The 19,433-nt window shown below is 40.9% G+C and overlaps 1 protein-coding gene across 2 annotated transcripts in view; it reads left to right on the top strand.

The window, feature by feature from the left end:
* LOC140717280 (polymeric immunoglobulin receptor-like) overlaps nt 1-15,166 on the top strand; it is a 146,874-nt gene extending 131,708 nt beyond the window's left edge. The window contains exons 4-7 of one of the 2 annotated variants that reach the window (XM_073030715.1): nt 3,620-3,940; nt 6,559-6,637; nt 14,315-14,405; nt 14,661-15,166. In XM_073030715.1, coding sequence (XP_072886816.1) covers nt 3,620-3,940; nt 6,559-6,637; nt 14,315-14,405; nt 14,661-14,708 — 539 coding nt within the window. In that variant the 3' untranslated portion in view covers nt 14,709-15,166. The remainder of the gene's footprint in view (nt 1-3,619; nt 3,941-6,558; nt 6,638-14,314; nt 14,406-14,660) is intronic. The other variant, XM_073030710.1, reaches the window with a different exon arrangement.
* Nucleotides 15,167-19,433: the final 4,267 nt, after the last annotated feature.

Here is a 19,433-nt window from a genome sequence, read left to right as displayed (position 1 = left end):
TAAATAACACTGCACTACCAATCGGATTACTTGCACCAAGTCTGGTCAATATCCATCCTGTTAGCTTACCTTGTGATCTCACATTACAGAACAGTCTACAATGCTAGACCTTGTCAAAGGCCTTGCTAAACTCCTTACCCTCATTAGTCCCTTTGATCAGCCCTTCAGAAAATTCTGTAGATGAAGTTCTCTCATGCACAAAATCAGTTTGACTATCCCAAATCAGATCTTGCCTTGGGAAATTCAGGTCGATCCTGGCCCACACAATTGCCTCCAGTAAGTTACCCACCACTGATCTTGTGTTCCCCTGCCTCAAATGGGACAGGATCAGTAATCTATTGACTCAGAAATGTGGAAACACACTGAGACATTAGTGGGCAGTGATAATGATGACTCCAATCAAATAAAAATCATTACTTGTGAAGAGCTGGGAGCACGTGATGAGGGACGATACTGTTGTCTTCTCAGTCAATGTGGAATTCAATTGTACAGTGTGGCAAATTCCTTAGAACACAGCGACAGCTTTAAATAAAACATCTCTTTTTATTACTAATGCTTTCCTTATCATTTGTTTTTTGTGCTGGTACAGATCCAGAGGAATAATGATGTTGTTCTTTACATTTGTATGCAGGAAATGACATTAAACTATCTTGAATCTGCTTCTGTAAATTTGATTTTACCTGTCCAATTTCTGAAAAACTTTTTCCTCAGTTTCAGGTGCTTTATGGACAGAAGATAAAGTAAGAGGAGTTGTGGGAAGAGCGGTCACAATCAATTGTCTCTATGCACCAATGTATCATTCACACACAAAGTATTTGTGCCGCATCCAGGGTCACCGATGCACATCGTTAGTGAATACAAATGGGATAAATAAGCAGTATGGAAGAGTAACAATCAGAGATGACACAACTCAGGGAATATTTACTGTTACTATGAAGAATCTTGTCTCTCAAGATTCAGGACTTTACAGATGTGGAATTACAACATCTGGCAATCATCCAGTGTTTGACATAGATCTACAAGTATCTGACGGTACGTTTCTCTTTGATTGACCTGGTGCCTCCAGTGAACTGTCTGATTTGTGTTTTCTCTGGGAAAGGTCAGGACAGCACAGATATCCTGAAGCTCCAAAGCAGTGCAGAGTACTATAGGGAGCAGACAGGAGTCGGGGAAACTCCAGCCATGTTGTTCTCACCCGTTGCGGTGTCTGACGCATAGACAGGACACTAATTTCCAGTGGGAGGCTCAGCATGTTTTCCTGTCTCTGAACTGTATGAAATGTCATCCTGTCAGAGGTTTACTTCAGACTGAAACTAATAATCTGATACTAACAATCAATGAGAAGCAAGTGTTACTCATGGTCTAAATACCTCAAAATTCATAAAAAGGGAATCAGTTCTCAGAGATAAACAGACTGTGTTCAGTCCTCACTGGGCAAGCTCTCCCATTTCCCATCCCTGTTTCATGGACCAGTCACTCACTCCCCTACCCCACCGTCTTTCTCTCCATTCCTGTCAATGTGTTCCAACACTCCACCCACAGCACTTACTGACCATCCACTTCCCGGCAACCAGACTTTTCTTCTGGCCCATTCCTGGTGGGAAATAGAGTAATTGAATTAGAGAAAACATGGGACACAGTCCAGCACAGGAATAGAATCTTTGGTCTACCATGTCAGCACTGACCATATCATTCAAAGCTAATTCCATTTCATTGCATATGGTCCATAGTCCTCCGATCCCTCCCTTTTCTTGACCTTGTCTAAAAGCCTCTAAAATATTGTTATGATATCCCTTTCTACCACCCAGTCTGACTGTGTATTCCATGGAGTCACCACCCTCAGTAGGAAAAAAACTTGTCTTACAAACGTCCTTTAAACCTTCCCCCTTTTGCCTTCAAACTATACTCTCTACTGTTTGCTATTTCAACTCTGGGAAAAATATTATGACTATCTTCCCTATTTCTGACTTATGTAACTTTTTAAACTTCTATTAGGTCACTCCTCAGCCTCCTACACTCCAATGAAAACAAACCAACTTTGACAAACTTCTCCCCACAGCTAATACACTGCAATCCAGGAAATATATATTTATGTTTATTTATTGATTGAGATACATCATGGAATAGCTCCTATAGCCCTCTGAGATACGCCACCCAGTAATCCCCAGATTTAACCCTAGCCTAAACCTCGGACAATTTACAATGAGCAATTAACCTACAAACTTTTGGTCTTTGGATTGCGGGAGGAAACCAGAGCATCTGGAGGAATTCCACGCAGTCACAGAGAGAACATACAAACTCCTTACAGACAGCAGCAGGAATTGAACCCAGGTCACTGGTACAGTAAAGCATTGTGCTAATCACTACACTATCGTGCCACACTGGTGTCATCCTGATTACCTCTTCACGCTCTCCAAAACTCCCATATCTTTTCTATAGTTTTGCAACAGAACTACAAATTACTGTGTTGAAAATGTGCCCTAACCAAAGTCTAATAAAGTTACAAAATGCCTTATCATCTTTAGTCTCCAATATGTAGAATGAAGAAGGCCAACATGCTGAATGCTTTCATTACTATTTTATCCACTTGTGTTGCTGCTTTCAGGGAGCAATGGACTTGAAACCCAAGAATTCTCTGTACATCAATTCTAAAGGAATCCACCTATTGAATTCCATGAGGTGTCACACTCCCTTAACTTATGAGGAGCATTTGAAGCTTCTGCGACTGTATTTTCTGGAGTTTGGAATAATGAGGGAGGATTTCATGAAAAGCTGTCCAGCATGGAAAAGCCAGGTGGTTGTGGAGAGGATGTTTCCTACAGTGTGAACATCTAGGACCAAAGGGCACAGACTTAGAATAGAAGGACATCTCTTTAAAAGAGAGATGAGGAGGAATTTCTTTAGCCAGAGGCTGGTGAATCTTGGAATTCATTGCCACAGGCAGTGGTGGAGGCCAAATCATTGGGTGTTTTTAACATGGAGGTTGATAGGTTCTTGATTAAAAAGGGCATCAAAGGTTTCAGAGAGACGGCTGGAAATAGATTAAGAGGGATAATAAACCAGCCATGACTTAATGGTGGAAAAGACTCAATGAACAGAATGGCCTAATTTTGCTCCTATATATTATGGTCTTATGGTCTACAGCCTTTCTGGATCTCCAGTCTCACAGTAGATACCAGTACTAATCCGTTGCCTTCAGAGTGAAGATCACCAAAACCAATCACAGTTATACTCTCCCGAAATCACCATTCATTTGTACATATCCGACAGGTTTCTGCTTTCACATTATGGAGAGTTTTCCAGGACACCCATAAACGCTGCCTTTGCAGAGTCAAACAGTTAGGTGCCACTTTGGACAGTCTCCTTGCTGCTGAGAGAGCTTGTACCCCTGATTTTCACACTGACATATACTCAGTGTCCTCACTGCTGTCCTGATCTGGAGTCCTGCTGTGTTCTGGGATAATGGCAGACACGGCAGTTCAGGCAGCTGCGAGGATTCAGAGACTCAGAGAGGTTGATGAGCTGCTGAGATTCCAAACTGGTCAGTCCTGTTTGAGATACAGAATTGTTGAAATCTTCAGAGTGATTAATTTTCAGATGTTCACTGATTTTTCCACAGAACCCCTGTCTGTTCCTTTGCTTCGATTTTCACCACCAACAAGTGGCTTAAGTTGTGGGGACTCCATGTCAGTGTCCTGCGAGTCTGTCCATGGATCCCTTCCCATTCAGTACTCATGGCATGAAAAGACACCATCTAAGGATTCAAAGGTCTCTTACACCAACAAACTGGATCTACATTGTCAATCCTTAAAATACAAAAATCATCTGTATTATTGCAAAGCCTCAAATGTTTATGGAACCAAGTCCAGTGAGATGGTCAGAGTGTCCATCTCCAACAGTGTCAGCACCTGCAGAAATGTGATTGAAATCAACAGCATGGGTAAGTGGTGCAGGGTTTGATTCTTTATGATGGTCGATGGAGTACAACTGAATGACTGATGTGTACTGGATATTGTGTTGTTGGAACTTCACTCAGGAGCATGGAGTGTATGTTGTCACCACCTTTCAGAGAATGAAAAGCCTTTCAGCACAGCAGTTCAAACATGAGTCACTCTCTACAGTGTCTCCTGTCTCTGATCTGTTCTCACTGGCTGGGTGTGAATGTGTCTCATCCAGTAATATTTCTGGCTATTCATTAAAATAGTTCTTCTAAGATAAACCACTTCACTGTTCAAAGTTAATTATGTCTATGTCACCATATACTACCCCGAGATCCATTTTCTTGTCAGCATTCACAGTAGATACACATGAATACAACAGACAAAATGTAAAACTACACACAATCAAAAGTGGACAAACAATCAATGTGCAAAATAAGACAAATTGTGCAAATACAAAAGAAACAAATAATAAATAAGTAAATAACAAGAGAAAATTTGCAGATACTGAAAAGCAAAGCATTTCACGACAAATTCTGGATGAACTCAGAAGGCCAGGCAACATCTATTGAAAAGAGCCATCAGTCAACGTTTCGGAATGACACCCTTCAGCAGGACTGGAAAAAAGGAGATTAGAGGTCAAAGTGAGGAAGTGGATAGAGGAGAGTGAGGAGTACAAGGTAATAGGTCAGAGGTGAAACAGGCAGGGCGAGGGGTGAATTAAAGAGCTGGGAAGTCAAATGATGAAAATGATAAAGGGCTGGTGAAGGGGAAATCTGATAAGAGAAGACAGGAGGCCATGGAAAGCAGGGAAAGTGGAGGAGGACCAGAGTGAGGTCATGGGCAGTTTAGGAGATAGGAGAGAGAGGGAAAGGGGAATGGAGAAAGGTGAAGGAGATAAATAAGTAAATACTGAGAAGATGAGTTGTACAACACTTGATAGTGAGTCCACAGGTTGCAGAATCAGCTCAGTGTTGAAGTGAGTGAAGTAATCCATGATGTTTCAGAAGCCTAATGATTGAAGGTAGTAACTGGTCCTGAACCTGGTGGTGTGGGATCTAAGCTTCCTGCAACTCCTTCATACTGGCAGCAGTGAGAAAAGAGCATGGCTTGGATAGTAGGAGTTCTAGCTGCTTCAATATGCTCTCATACTCAGGACCAACTGCATTCATTGGGCTCGTACCCGACCTTTCCATTCTGGCCCGAAGCTTAAATCAGTCAGACATTGACTTGATCCTCACTCTCGAGCCACCAGTATTGTCAGCAGATTTGGTCCAATGAAAGATGTTCTTGTTATGGAAGAAGGCAAGCCAAGGATCAGCAGACTGATTTCTGGAATGCCACAAGTGACACAAGATCAGAGATTTGGTTGATTGGGGTTTTAAATTTGATGGAGTTCAGCAGGCTGAAAGGTGATCTCATAGAAACCTGCAGTATTTTGGCAGGGTGGTACAGATGCAGGTAGGATGCTTCCAATGCCAGGGAATACAGGGTAGTCCATGGAGTCTAACCTCCAAAAGGACCACAATCTTGTTAGATTTGGAGACTTGCATGCCTGAATAACTCAGACAGCTATGTTGGCTGGAGTGAGGGCTTTATGATTTGGCTCTTGGAAGGGTCACCCATGCCCAAACAGGACAAAGGGTAGAGACCAGCCTTAGAGTGGTCCACCAGTCCACCAGGTTCAGGGGTTCAGCTCAGGACTAACAACCCTGACTGCTTAAAAAAAATTGTCATGGAAACAGGAATGAAGTATCCTACATCAGAGATTGATGGTATTGCTCAGTCCCCATCCGGGACTTGCATGACTGACAGCAGAGAAAACCGAGAGGAATCTACGACATAATGAAGGAAGCCCTGAACACCGCCAGAGATAGGAGACCTTCATTGCTGCCTGAAAGGCCAGTGGCGTAATGGGTAGTAAGTAAGTAAACATGGACTCTGAAATAATCTGAGGGATGAGACATTTAAAACTGGGATTAGGAAGGATTTCTTCTCCCAGAATGTGATGATCCTGTATTCAAGAAAGATTGAGTTATTTTTCTCAGAGGTAGAGAGATGAAGAGATATGGGAAACAAAGGACCTTGCCTTTTCATTGAGAAAACCTCCTACATTAGCTTGATGGATAAAAAAGTGTACCCTGTTTCCAAATTGCCAGTAAATGTAATTGGGTGCACAGGAGCACAGCAATTAGTGTAACACTATGACAGCGCCAGCAATCAATGATCAGGGTCCAATTCCCACCAATGTTTGCAAGTTGTTTCTACGTTCTCCCAGTGACTGCGTGGGTTTCCTCCGGGTGCCGCGGTTTCCTCCCACGTTCCAGTGATGCACAGGTTAGGATTAGTAAATCCTGTGCAAGTCATTTTGGCGCTGCAAGCTGGGCACATTTGCAGGCTGCCCACAGCACAAATTCTGTAGGTTGTTGTTGTAAATGATGCATTTCACTGTATGATCTGATGTACATGTAACAAATAAATCTCATCTTTAATCTTTAAATGTTCATTGGGTAAAAATCACCTTTGGTCCACCATGCTCAAGTTCCTATCATCTAACTATTGTGCTCTCTTGTTCTTGCAAGTACAAAGCAGATAACATTCAATTTTATTTTCTTTTAAGGGCCAATTCATTTATGTGAAAATAATGTGACAGAATCGATGACGACTGCACAAAGGAAAGAAACTACTTCACCTCAAACGTAAAGTATAAGGTTCTCTCTTCCGGTTGTTTCACTGTAACTGCTTTCAAACAGAGCCAGCTGGGAGAGAAATATGTTTCTCTTTAACTGGTGTTAAACATATTTAACATGATTAACTTCAATGAAATGATGTATTGGAAACTGAGTAATACAGATTTTCCTGTGCATGCATCAAGCCTGAGATCAAAGATAAATTTCTTTTCCCAAATATTTAATAATTTAAGCATAGTAGTTGAAGCTCATGTCTGGAGTTATAAAGTCATTGTTATATATTTGAACAACAGGCCCGTCAGCCTGACACATCCAAACCAACCAAGATGTTCATCTCAGCTTGGCACGTTTAATTTCATTTATCCCATATTCTTCTCTGCCAGGTGTTCCCAACTTAGTGTCAAGTCCAGTTCAGTCCAGTCAACTCAAGTTTACTGTCATTTACATGCATACTGTCCAGTGAAACACTGTTTCTCCAAAACAAATTGTAAAGTACTGTAGTTTACATAATGTATAATAACTTATGAAAATGAGGATGAAATCTACAGATAAATACACAAACTGAAGTTCATGAATTAAGTATTGTAAGGTCCATGGCATAAAAAAGTTTGTGAACTTTTGAGAGGCATAGATAGGGTGGATAGTCAGTACCTGTTACCCAGGGCACCAATAGCAAACACCAGAGGGCATTGTGTACAAAATTAAGGGAGGGAAGTTTAGGGGAGACATCAGGGGTAAGTTTTTTACACAGAGGGTTGTGAGTGCCTGGAATGACTTGCCAGGGATGGTGGTGGAGGCTAAAACATTAGGGGTATTTAAGAGCCTCTTGGACAGGCACATGGATGAAAGAAAAATGAAGGGTTATGAGGGAGTGTGGGTTCAGTACTTTTTCTTAAGGATTATATGGGTCGGCACAACATGGAGGGCTGAAGGGTCTGTACTGTGCTGTAGTGTTCTATAGTTCTATGGTAACCCCTGTTCTAAGCCTTTCCTATCCACGTATCTGTCAAAATGTCTTTTAAACTTTGTAAATGTATCCACTTCTATAGATTGCTCCGGCAGCTTGTTCCATATACACAAGACCCTCTGTATGTAAAGTTGCTCCTTAGGTCCTTCCCCTACTCAATTTTAGCCTGCACCTGGTCACTTTACTGTCCACTCCCCTTGTAAATTGACAGTAATCATTCACCTTATCGATGCCCCTCATGATTTTATATACCTCTGTTAAATGACCCATCAGCATTCTAAACACCAGGGCAAAAGTCTCATCATATCCAAGCCTCCATTATAACCCCAGCCCTCCATTCTCAGGAATGTCCTCATGAATTTTCTGCGGCCCTCTTTCCAATCTCATGATATCTTCCTTATAACTGGGAGACCACAACTTTACATGGTATTTGAAGAGTGGTCTCACTAACATCTTGTACAGCCATAACATAATATAATTATCTTGTACTCAATGCCCTGACCAACAAAGTAAATGTACCAAATGCCTTCTTCAATACCCTGTTTACCTGTGTCACCACTTTCAGGTAACAATGTACCAGGAAGCCTCAATCTCTTTTCTGGAACATTCTCCAACCATTTTACTGTGTATGTCTTGCACTGGTTTAACTTATTAAAAGTCAAAACCTCCAGTTTGAAGAACCCCACTACAACCCGCTAACTCCTTCAACCAAGCCAAAGTTCTATTTAATTAGGTACCTCACACCGAATCCCATGTTGATCTAAACCTCTGGAGTAGTGTACTTGTCAAAGGCCTTACTAAGGTTCATGTAGACAACATCCATTACCCTACCCTCATTAATCCTTTCTGTCTGTAATGAGCTCTTTGGGCCAGTGCGGGGAGCCAGAGAGCATTGAGCTCCAAAGTTTTCAGAGCACCTGAATTACTTAATTGTAGTTTAACAAGTATCGTTAATCCTTTAGAGATCCTTGGTTTTTGCTTGAGCAACTCGCTCTTTGTAGTATGGACCCCAGTGCTTTCTCTTTAAACTTGTTAAGTTTATTTTGATAGGCTCAGGAATTCCAGCAACACACACAAAATGCTGGTGGAATGCAGCAGGCCCTTCTGTGTTCTACCAGCATTTTGTGTGTGGTGCTTGAATTTCCAGCATCTCCAGATTTTCTCCTGTTTGCGTTCAGGAATTCCATGTAACTTGTATAACTTAAGCAGATGCCGGATTAGCGCTAATCGCGGGGTCCTATTTCAGAGCGTTCGGTGTTGCAGTTGCCGCTCAGCCAAGCCATTGATATTCTGGTGGAATTCCTATGAATAAACTTTGGTAACCATCTCTACATTGGAGTTTGGCTTTCCTATGTAATTGGGTTCCAACATTGCCAGCGTACATCGTGACAATGTCAGCTCTACAAAATCTCCATCATATTGGTGAGATCTGATTCCCCATGCTGTCTATCTCTCATCAGTCCTCGCTTATCCAATTGCTCAGAATCCTCTCCTGTAACGTTCCTTCCACTGATGTTGGTCTCACTGGCCTGCAGCTGCCTGCTGTGCCTTTGTATCCCTTTTTAATAAAGACACAACATTTGCCTTCAATCCTCTGGACTTCTGTTACCTCACTTGTGATAACGATGATGCGAGTATCTCTGCTAAGGCATTAGTCATTTCCTCGCCAGCTTCTCATAATTCACTGGGCTTCACCTGCTCAAGCCCTATGAAATTAACCAAAAATTATATTCTTCAACACTGACAACAACTCCTCTTTTGTAATAATAATATATTCCAAGGAACTCTATTCATTTCCCTTAATTACTTATCTTCCATGGCCTACTCCATAGTAAATAAAGATGTGAAATATTCATTTAAGACCTCACTGGTCTCCTACAGCTCCACATATGGATGATCACATTAATCCTTGAAGGATCAGCTGTTCCACTCTCCACAGCTGCCATCTAACATGCTGAATATTCCTCGCATTTTTCTGCCAATATCTCAGGTATTGATCATTTAGGGAATTTCTCTTTGGAAAAGAATGCACTCCTTTTGTTCAAATCTTTGCAACAAACAGTGACTAGGGGATAACACTACTCTGAAAGTTGTCTGTTTTGTTAGAGAGAGAGTGAGAGAGAGACAGTGACAGAGAGAGAAGACAGGAAATACATCATGGGGGTAGTCAAATAATTAGCTATCATAATTTACAGACAGTGAGGTATATTCTGTCAGCTAGTCATTTGGAATCTACAAGGATATCATTTTACAATCAACCCTACTTCCCTATCTAATAATAATTAATCTCTCCCTTAATACTCTGTTCCTTTTAATAAACTTATAAATCACTCAGAATTCTCTTTTACCTTATCTGCTTGAATTACCTCATATCCTCTATCTGCTTTCCTGATCTCTTCTCATTGTAAACCTACATCTCGTATATTCCTCAAGGGATTCACTTGATCCCAGCTGGCTATACCCGTCAAATGTCTTGTTTTTCCTGACCAGTATCTCAATATCCCTTGTCAACCAGGATTTCCAAATACTGCCTGTTTTGCACTTCACCCTTACAGGAATGTACTATTCCTGAACTCTCCTGATCTGCAGTGGAATGTAAATGGTGTCATGTTTACATCACACTGCTGTGTTATATCTGTGGTGAAGAAATTAGAATAAATTCTTCAATTTTCCATGACTCAGAGGGTGCTCCCTGTAATGTTTACCATGACAGTCCCATTACTAACTATATCCCATGACATAAGTTGAATTGCACTTGTGAAGCTCTTGCAATGCTTCTTTCCCATTGGTGCCACAGCAGAGAAAGTCACAGCAAGGCAAATTCCCTGCTGAACAACAGGCTGAGGGTATCACACCAAGTTATTTCTCTAAGTGCTGGAAGAGTTCCTAAATGGCCTGGACAATAGTTATTCTTCAATCAACATCACCATCATTGGCCATGATCACATTTCTGCTTGTGAGACTTTGCTGTGAGCAGATTGGCTGTTGCAAGTTCCCACACTGTCAACCGTGTCTAATGTTGATTTTCTGAGCTGCAGACATCCTGAGCTCATGAAAAGTGCTGTGTAAATATCAGAATATACAAATGGCCAAGAATAAATGGCGAACCACTCTCCTGTAGCTCCACATATGGATGATCATATTAATCCATTTGGGAGCCTATTCTCTTCCTCGTTGCTCTTTTCCTTTTAATAGACGTGAAAGTCTCTCTTGCAAAGCTTCTTTACCTCTGGTGCCACAGCAGCGAAAGTCACAGCAAGGCAAAGTTCCTGCTGAATTACAGGCTGAGGACATCACACTTCAAGTTATTTCTCTAAGTGCTGGTCAGTGTAACAGCAGGAGACATCTCATCTACAATGTGTGTTTGGAGGAGCTCATGAGATGTCAAACAGCTTGCCCTGAGACGTTCACTGCAGGCTTTCTGGTCCAGGAGATTTATCCACCTTCAGACCATTAAGCTTACTGACCACATTCTCAGTCATAATTTTCACTGCACATACTTCACTTCCCTGACACTCTTAAATATCCAGTATACTGCCAATGTCTTCCACTGTGAAGACTGTTGCAAAATATACCACCTCTGGGTCTATCATTACAAATCTCCAGTGTCATTTTCTATTGGTCCTATATGTACTCTCGACTCTTTTTTACCCTTTATATACTTAAAAAAGCTTTTTGTATCTTCTTTGATATTAGTTACCAGCTTCCTCTCATAATTCTTCTTTTCCTTCCCAATGATTTTCTTAGTTTCTTTCTGCAAGTTTTTAAAAGCTTCCCAATCTTCTATCTCCCCGCTAGCTCTGGCTTCCTTGTGTGCCCTCTCTTTTGCTTTTACTGTGGCTCTGATTTCACTTGTCAGCCTTCTTCATTCGAAAATTTCTTCTTATTTGCAATAAATCTGCCTTGCACATCCCTCATATTTTGCAGAATGTCCAGCCATTACTGCTCTGCTATCCTTCCTGCAAGTGTCCCTTTCCAGTCAACATTGGCCAGTTCCCCTCTCATGCCATTCTAATTTCCTTTATTCCACCAAAATGCCAACACATTTGAATTTAATTTCTCCTTCTCAAATTTCAAAGTGAACAATCATAGTGTGATCACTGTTCCTGAAGTATTCCTTAACCTTAAGCTTCTTATCACCTCCGGATCATTGCAAAACACCCAATCCAGCACAGCCGATCCCCTAGTGGACTCAACAACAAGCTGTTCTAAAAAGCCATCCCTTAGACATTCTACAATTCTTATCTCTTGAGATCCAGTACTGACCTGGTTTTCCCAATCCGCTTTCATGTTAAAATCCCCAAAGATTATCATGACATTACCCTTATCACATGCCCTATCTATCTCCTGATGAAGTTTGTATTCCACATCCCAGCTGCTGTTTGGATGTCTGTACACAATTGCTATTAGGGTCCATTTACCCTTGCCATTTCTTAACTCAACCCATAGAGATCCTACACCTTCCAATCCTATGTCATCCCTTTCTAATGATTTAATATTATTTCTTATACACACGGTCACACCACCCCTTCTGCCTACTAACCGATCTTTCAGATACCCTGTATATCCTTGGACATTCAGTTCCCAATAACTTCTTCTTCTTTCTTCTTCTTTGGCTGTCCATCAACTTTGAACTTGACTGAGGCCTGGACAAGTTTGTATGGAAGACAGGCAGTTGCCCAAGCTGCAAGTCTCCCCTCTCCACACTACGAATGTTGTCCAAGGGAAGGGCACTAGGTCGAAACAGCTTGGCACTGGTGTCGTCACAGAGCAATGTGTGGTTATGTGCCTTGCTCAACGACCCTACATGTTGCCTCAGCTGAGGCTTGAACTAGTGACCTTCAGATCACTAGACTACCGCCTTAGCCACTTGGCCATGTGCCAACACATTCGCAGCCATCTTTTAGCCACTGACATATTCCCTTCCTCTTCTCTCCTATCGGGCAGAAATTACAAAAGTCTGAAAGCATGTACCACAGTCTTCAACGACAGCTTCTTTCTCATTGTTACTAAACCATTGGATGGTCTCCTAGGATGAAAAAATGGGTGTTTGATCTTATAATCTAACTCCACTTGCACCTCATTGTCTACTGCATGGCACTTTCTCTGTAACTGTAACACTTTATTCTGCATTCTGTTCCTGTTTTTCCTTGTACTACCTTAATGCAATGTTATAATCTGTCACTTACTCCATTCAAATGTGGAACATCGCAAACATAGTTGAACGTGCACATCCAAGTTTCAAACTGAAACTTTATCCATAAGCAAACCCTCCAGTCCCGGCAGCATCTTTGTGAATGTTTTCTGTACCTTCTCTAATTTAATCACTCTCTTCCTTTGGAACTGCACGGAGTAGTCAAATTGAGGTCTTGTCAATATCCTTTATATCTCTAAGATGCCATCGCAACTGTACTTAGTGCCCCATCCAATGAAGGCAAGCAGGCCATATTCCTAGTTCAGCACTTTGTCCAGCTGTGTTGCCAATTTCAGGAATTGTGTTGCCATTTTCAGGCATCTGTGTAGTCATATACCTAGTTCTCTACTGTATAAGTTTTGCCCTTGTTCAATTTCCCAAACTACAGCATTTTACATTGCCTCAGTTCAATTCCATCAGTCATTCCATTAGCCACTTTCCAAGTTCAAAATTCAGTGTAAACTTCTTATCAAAGTATGTAGACCATAAACAACCTAGAGTTTCATCTTCTTTCACACATGCACAACACAAAGAAACACAACAGGATCCTTTGCAAATTCAGGTAGATCCAGTCTCACACAATAACCTCCAGTAATTTATCTACCACTGATCGTATGCCCACCTGACTGGAATACGATGGGTCAGGAACCCCATTGACTCAGAAATGTGGAGACACACTGGGACATTAGTGGGCAGTGACAATGATGACTCCAATCAAATAAAAACCATTACTTGTGAAGAGCTGTGTGCACGTGATGAGGGATGATGCTGTTGTCTTCTCAGTCTATGTGGAATTCAATTATACCAATTGACAGAAATGACATTAAACAATCGTGAATCTGCTTGTGTAAATTTGATTTTACCTGTTAATTTTCTGAAGAATTTTTCCTACAGTTTCAGGTGCTTTATGGGAAAAAGATAAAATAAGAGAAGTTGTGGGAAAAGCAATCACAATCGATTGTCAATATGCTCCAATATACCGTTCACACACAAAGTATTTGTGCCGCATGTGGGATCACCAGTGCACATTGTTAGTGAATACAAATGGGAAAAGTGAACAGTATGGAAGAATAATATCAGAGATGACACATGAGAGGGGCAGTTGGTAATATGCTAAGAAAAAAGAGATGTTATTGAACTGGATGAAATGCAGAAAAGATTTCAAAGCTCAAAATAAATTTATTATCAAGTTAAATTTATTAAACAACCCGAAGATTGATTTTCTAGTAGGCATACTCAGTAATTCCAACAATTATCATAGTATCAATGAATGACTGCAATGCAAGATGTTGCCATTGCCTGGAGAAAATTTGGTTCAGTTCCAAATGATGATCAGGTTTTTCTCCTTTCTCCAACCCACTGTTCAGTCAACACTACTTTACTCTTCTAATTGAACTCCTCTGGCTCTGTTTATTTACCTCGCTCCACTCCTCTAAGGTTGCAGAGGAAACAGGAGGTAAATGTTTCAAACACAAAGCCCTCTCATTTCTTCTCATCAGTTCTGTATCTGTTCCCCTTTGCTCAGTTCCATGATATGGATGGTTGGTCGTTGGGTGCTCTACACTCTGCTGATGATCTGCACTATTTTAGTCTCATGGTTCACAAGGAAAACTAAGGTAGGCTTCTGGACGTTGTTGGAATTTGCTTTCATATGTACTGATCATTTGTGGGAAGACATTTAAACGCATTTACTATTTCTTATCCAATGGTCAATCTAAAGCTATTTACAGATGATATTGTCAAGATGTTGACACACTGTATGTGTGCAGAATGTTTGATGTGTATATATTGGAGTCCAAGCTCCAGACACAACTGTATAGCAGAGTTCCAAGTGTCGATGAGTCTGATGATTTGAACATTGCCTTTTACAGAAGCCGGATGAATCAGCTCCTCCCAGACTGGTCTATAAGGTAAAGTGAAGGCTTCTGAATCACACAGATTGTGCTGGAATTTCACACCAAGATCAAATATTCATACTTCTTCAGAATTTGTGCAAATTTAACATTTGTGGAATATTAACCCCTCTTGTCATTCATTATCAACTTCATGAAGGTAAAGAAATAATGTTACCATACCTCAGGACATTGATTTTTTTTAGCAATCCATTTTCAACATGTCACCTCCACAGATCTGAATCGCATGGCATTTTTTCACAATATTTTCTTTTTGTTGCACAAGCAACAATTTTTAACCCTATCATGGCTGTGAACTGCTTAAGACCATTTTACTCTATTAAATGCTGTGGATTCAAAAGCCTGAGGTGATTGTTGTATGTTTCAATAATCAGTTAGTATCCTTATTAATAAATTGTTGATGTTAATAAGAAATTTATCCTTTTGGTTTAGTTGAGAATAAAATTTAAACATGGTGAACAGATCACATTTAGGCTCCTGGATTTTCTTGATGAAATCAACACCATAAGATCATAAAATATAAGCCAGCATGATGATGTATGCGATTCACATGATACATGCACGCCTCACTTGAAGTGAAGAATGAAGTTAGATCCACATTCCCTGACTCTCATATTTTCTGTTGAATTAGTTTGGTGTTTTAAGGTTACAAAACATAGCATTGGTGACGATGTATCTTTAAAATAAATGTTAGATGGCTGTCAACCTGTTGAAGTGCAGCAAAAGATTTTAAGTAAAAAAAAAGAGTTAAAAAGAAATCGGAGCCAAGCACGTGCAGAGATGGTCATATTTAATAGAAAATACAGCCAGCATATGTTCTTCTGAAGGGAGGACACAATCAAGTTGAAAAGATTTCAGAAACCAGAAGAATTCATCCATTCATAAAGAGCTGGTACCGATCAATAATCATCATTTAAAACAGCAGAAACAGCTGGCTACATCAGAAAGATTGGCTCGTTGGATTCCACAGCAGAGAACTGGAATATGTATACTGAGCTAATTCAACATTAGTTTGAAGCAAATGTAATAGTCACCGAGAAATGAGTGACAATATTGCTGAGAGCTTTGCCTTTAAAGGCATAGTGTTTGCTTTGAAATTTGCCTGCTCCAAACAAACCAGCAGAAAATAGCTTTGCTAATATTCTCATATTAGAACATTTAGAAACAATGCTATTGTCTATTGTATAGACAGAGAAGCAGTTTCAGCGACAGGTTGCTATCGATGCAATGCTCCTCAGACAGGACGAAGAGATCAATACTCCCCAATGCCATTCGGCTTTACAATTCAACCGCCAGGAGTAAGATAGGTTAAAGTGCCGGGGTTAGAACTCAATGTATTTAAGTAAACTACTTAAGAACTTTTTAAAAGCTATTATTAATGCTTTTTGAGAGGGTGATTTTAGATGCATATCATATTTTTACTGAGTTAAGTATTGTATGTAATTAGTTTTGCTACAATAAGTGTATGGGACATTGGAAAAAATGTTGGATAAAGTATCTATAAAGTATCTATCTATCTATCTATCTATCTGTCACTTACAGAAAGCTTTAGGTTTCATTTGCGGAATAAGAAAGCAAGGCAGCCCACTTCAGCATTTGTGGCTGAATTGAAGACATTGTCTGAGCATCGTCAGCTCAATGATGGGCTTGGTGATGCATTGAAAGATTATTTAATTTGTGGAATCTTACAAGAAAGCATTCAAAAATGGCTCCTAACTGAAGCACAACTCACATTCAAGAGAACAGCTAAAATTGCTGTTTCAAAGGAAACCACAGACAGGGACGCAATTGAATTGCAGTCAGGAATGAAAGTCAGTGTAAACAAATGGCAATATCTGAACACAAACTGGCCAGGCTGAACAAATTATGTTACCAATGTGTCAGGGTCTCACATTCACCAAACAAATGCAGGTTTAAAGGTGAAACTTGCAGAAGGAGCATTAAAATATGACACATACAAAGAACATGTTGGGCAGACAAAAATAAGTGGATGGAACACATTAGATGTTTGAATTTGAAGGCCATTACAAGGTTAATGGCAGAACTCTGAGCAATGTGGAGGTACAGAGGGATATTGGTGTCCAAGTATGTAGATTCCTCAAAGTTGCTGCACAAGTTAAAAGGATGTTAAAGAAGGTGTATGATGTGCTGGACTTCATTAGTCAAGGGGACTGATTTCCAGAGCTGCAAGGTAATGTTGCAGCTCTATAAAACTCTGATTTGATCACACTCGGAGTATTGTAGAGTATAAGGCATAGATTGAGTGGACAGCCAGCACCCCTTTCCCATGGTGACAATCACCAATACCAGAGGACATTCATTTAAGGTGAGTGAAAGAAAATTTAGGGGAAATATAAGAGGTAAGTTTTTTTCCACACAGACTGGTACGTCCCTGAAATGCACGGCAGGCTTGGGGGTAGAGGCTGATATAATAGGGACATATAAGAGGCTCACAGATAGGTACACACATGTATGTGTGAAAAATAGAGTGTTATGGGCGATGTAGGAGGGATAAGTTAAGCTGATCAGGGAGTATAGATTGTCTGAGTATTGTCTGCCGAAAGGTCCATACTGTGCTTTACTGTTCTATGTGAAATGTTGACTGTACTCTTTTCCATTGATGCTGCCTGGTCTGACAAAATCCGCCAGCATTTTGTGTGTGTTGCTACAAATAACAGAACTGTTTTCTTTTTCTCCACTTTTCAGAATTACACTTTCTTCATATATAGTGGTATTTCCAAATTTTGATAATAAATTTGCTTTAAACTTTTTGAGCTTTGATAAGGTGCCTGATTACTTACCAACTGTAACACATTTTAGAGCATAGATCACAGAAGTTTACAGCACATTACAGCCCCATCAGCCGACAAAGTTATGTCGACCATGTAAACTATTCTAGAAACTGCCTAGAATTTCCGTACTGCATAGCCCTCTATTTTTCTGAGCTCCATTTACCTATCTACGAGTCCCTTAAAAGACCCTATTGAATCCCATCTTCACCACCGTTGCCAGCAGTGCATACCACGCAATGACAACTCTTTGTGAAAAACTCACCTCTCACTTAAAACTTGTACCTACTTCCAAACACCTTATAACTATGATCCCTCACGTTAGCCATTTCAGCCCTGGGAAAAAGCCTCCGGCTATCCACACTATCAATGCCTCTCATCATCTTGCACCTCTTTCAGGTCATCTCTCATCCTCCATCACTCCAAAAAGTAAAGGACAAGTTCCCTCAACCTATTCTCATTGGGCATGATCTCCAATCCAGGCAATATCCTTTTAAATCTACTATGCACTGTCTTTGTAGTATCCACATCCTTCCTGTAGTGGGGTGATCAGAAATGAAGACAGTACTCCAAGTGAGTTCTAACTAACGTCTTATATATCTGCTAATTCTCAATCCAGTTCTGCACCCTATCGACATCGCACTGTAATCTCTGACAACTCTCGAGACTATCCACAACATCCCCAACTTTTGTGCCATTAACACCCTTCTACTTCCTCATTCAGGTCACTTATAAAAATTACAAAGAAGAGGGGTCCCAGAATAAATCACTGTGGAACACTGTGGTCACCCTCCTCCAAACAGAATACAAACCATATACAACCACACTTTTCCTTTTGTGGACAAGCCAATTCTGGATTCACAAAGCAAGGTCTCCTTGTATCCCATGCCTCAATATTTTCTAAATGAGCTTTGCCGGGGGACCTTATCAAATGCCTTACTGAAATTCATATACACTACATCCACTGCTCTACCTTCATCAATGGTTTTGTTACATACTCCAAGAATTCAATCAGGTTCATAAGGCTTGATGTGCCCTTGACAAGGCCATGCTGCTATCCCTAATCAGATTATGTCTGTTACAACCATGGATTCGGCAGCACAGGAGATTCGACAATTGCACACATGAATATGCATGCGCCAGCTAATTATTATTTCGTTGGAATAGTATTTAACACCATTCATTCCGCTGTAGTATTTTTTCGAGACTTGGACATAGCTACACTTCGTTAACTGCATTCTGCCTTGGCTGAGAAATTGGACTATCAACTGGCTGTGAAGACCAGCGGTATTCATTTTTCTCTTAGTTGTTCTTTTCAGTCGCAGTGTAGCCTTTATTTTCCATTTGAGTGTTTTAGTCAACGGCCCTGTGTGGCCTAGCAGTTACTGTTTTCTTTTTCCCTTTAACATTGTTCACATTGAAGACTGTGAAATATCAAACTGCTTCAGTTTCTCTCACTCCGCACTTGGGCCGTATCTGAATCTGGTGACAATGTCTTTTCAAATGTTCATAAATCCTACCTCTCAGGATCTTCTCTAACAACTTGCCCACCACTGAAGTGAGTGTCACTGATCTATAAGAGGTCAGTGAAGGGGTCTGGGTCTCTGCTGCGAAGAACAGGCTCCCAGTCCTCGGGGTCGTGTTGCTGGTGGCATTTGGAGGGGGCGTCATAGTGTGTCTGGCAGAGGACACTGCTCAGAGAGGCTGTGCTGTAGGGGATCGTCAGAGGATCGGATGTTCAACGGACTTGGAGTCCGCTTCGGTCGGGGTGCTTTCACTGTGTGCTGCATCTGCTAGGCTGTGTCCGGCGGCGCCGTGGAAGTCCATAGCGGGGGTATACCCTTCTGCCGCCGGCGTGGGATGACGAGTCTATCAGGACCCTGAGGGCTTGTGGCAACTGTATGGTGGTTTCTTTAGAACTTATAGTCTTCTAACATCTTTG

This window comes from Hemitrygon akajei, chromosome 27 (assembly GCF_048418815.1).
Source record: "Hemitrygon akajei chromosome 27, sHemAka1.3, whole genome shotgun sequence".
NCBI classification, from domain to species: domain Eukaryota; kingdom Metazoa; phylum Chordata; class Chondrichthyes; order Myliobatiformes; family Dasyatidae; genus Hemitrygon; species Hemitrygon akajei.
This window is presented reverse-complemented; position numbering and strand designations above follow the sequence as displayed.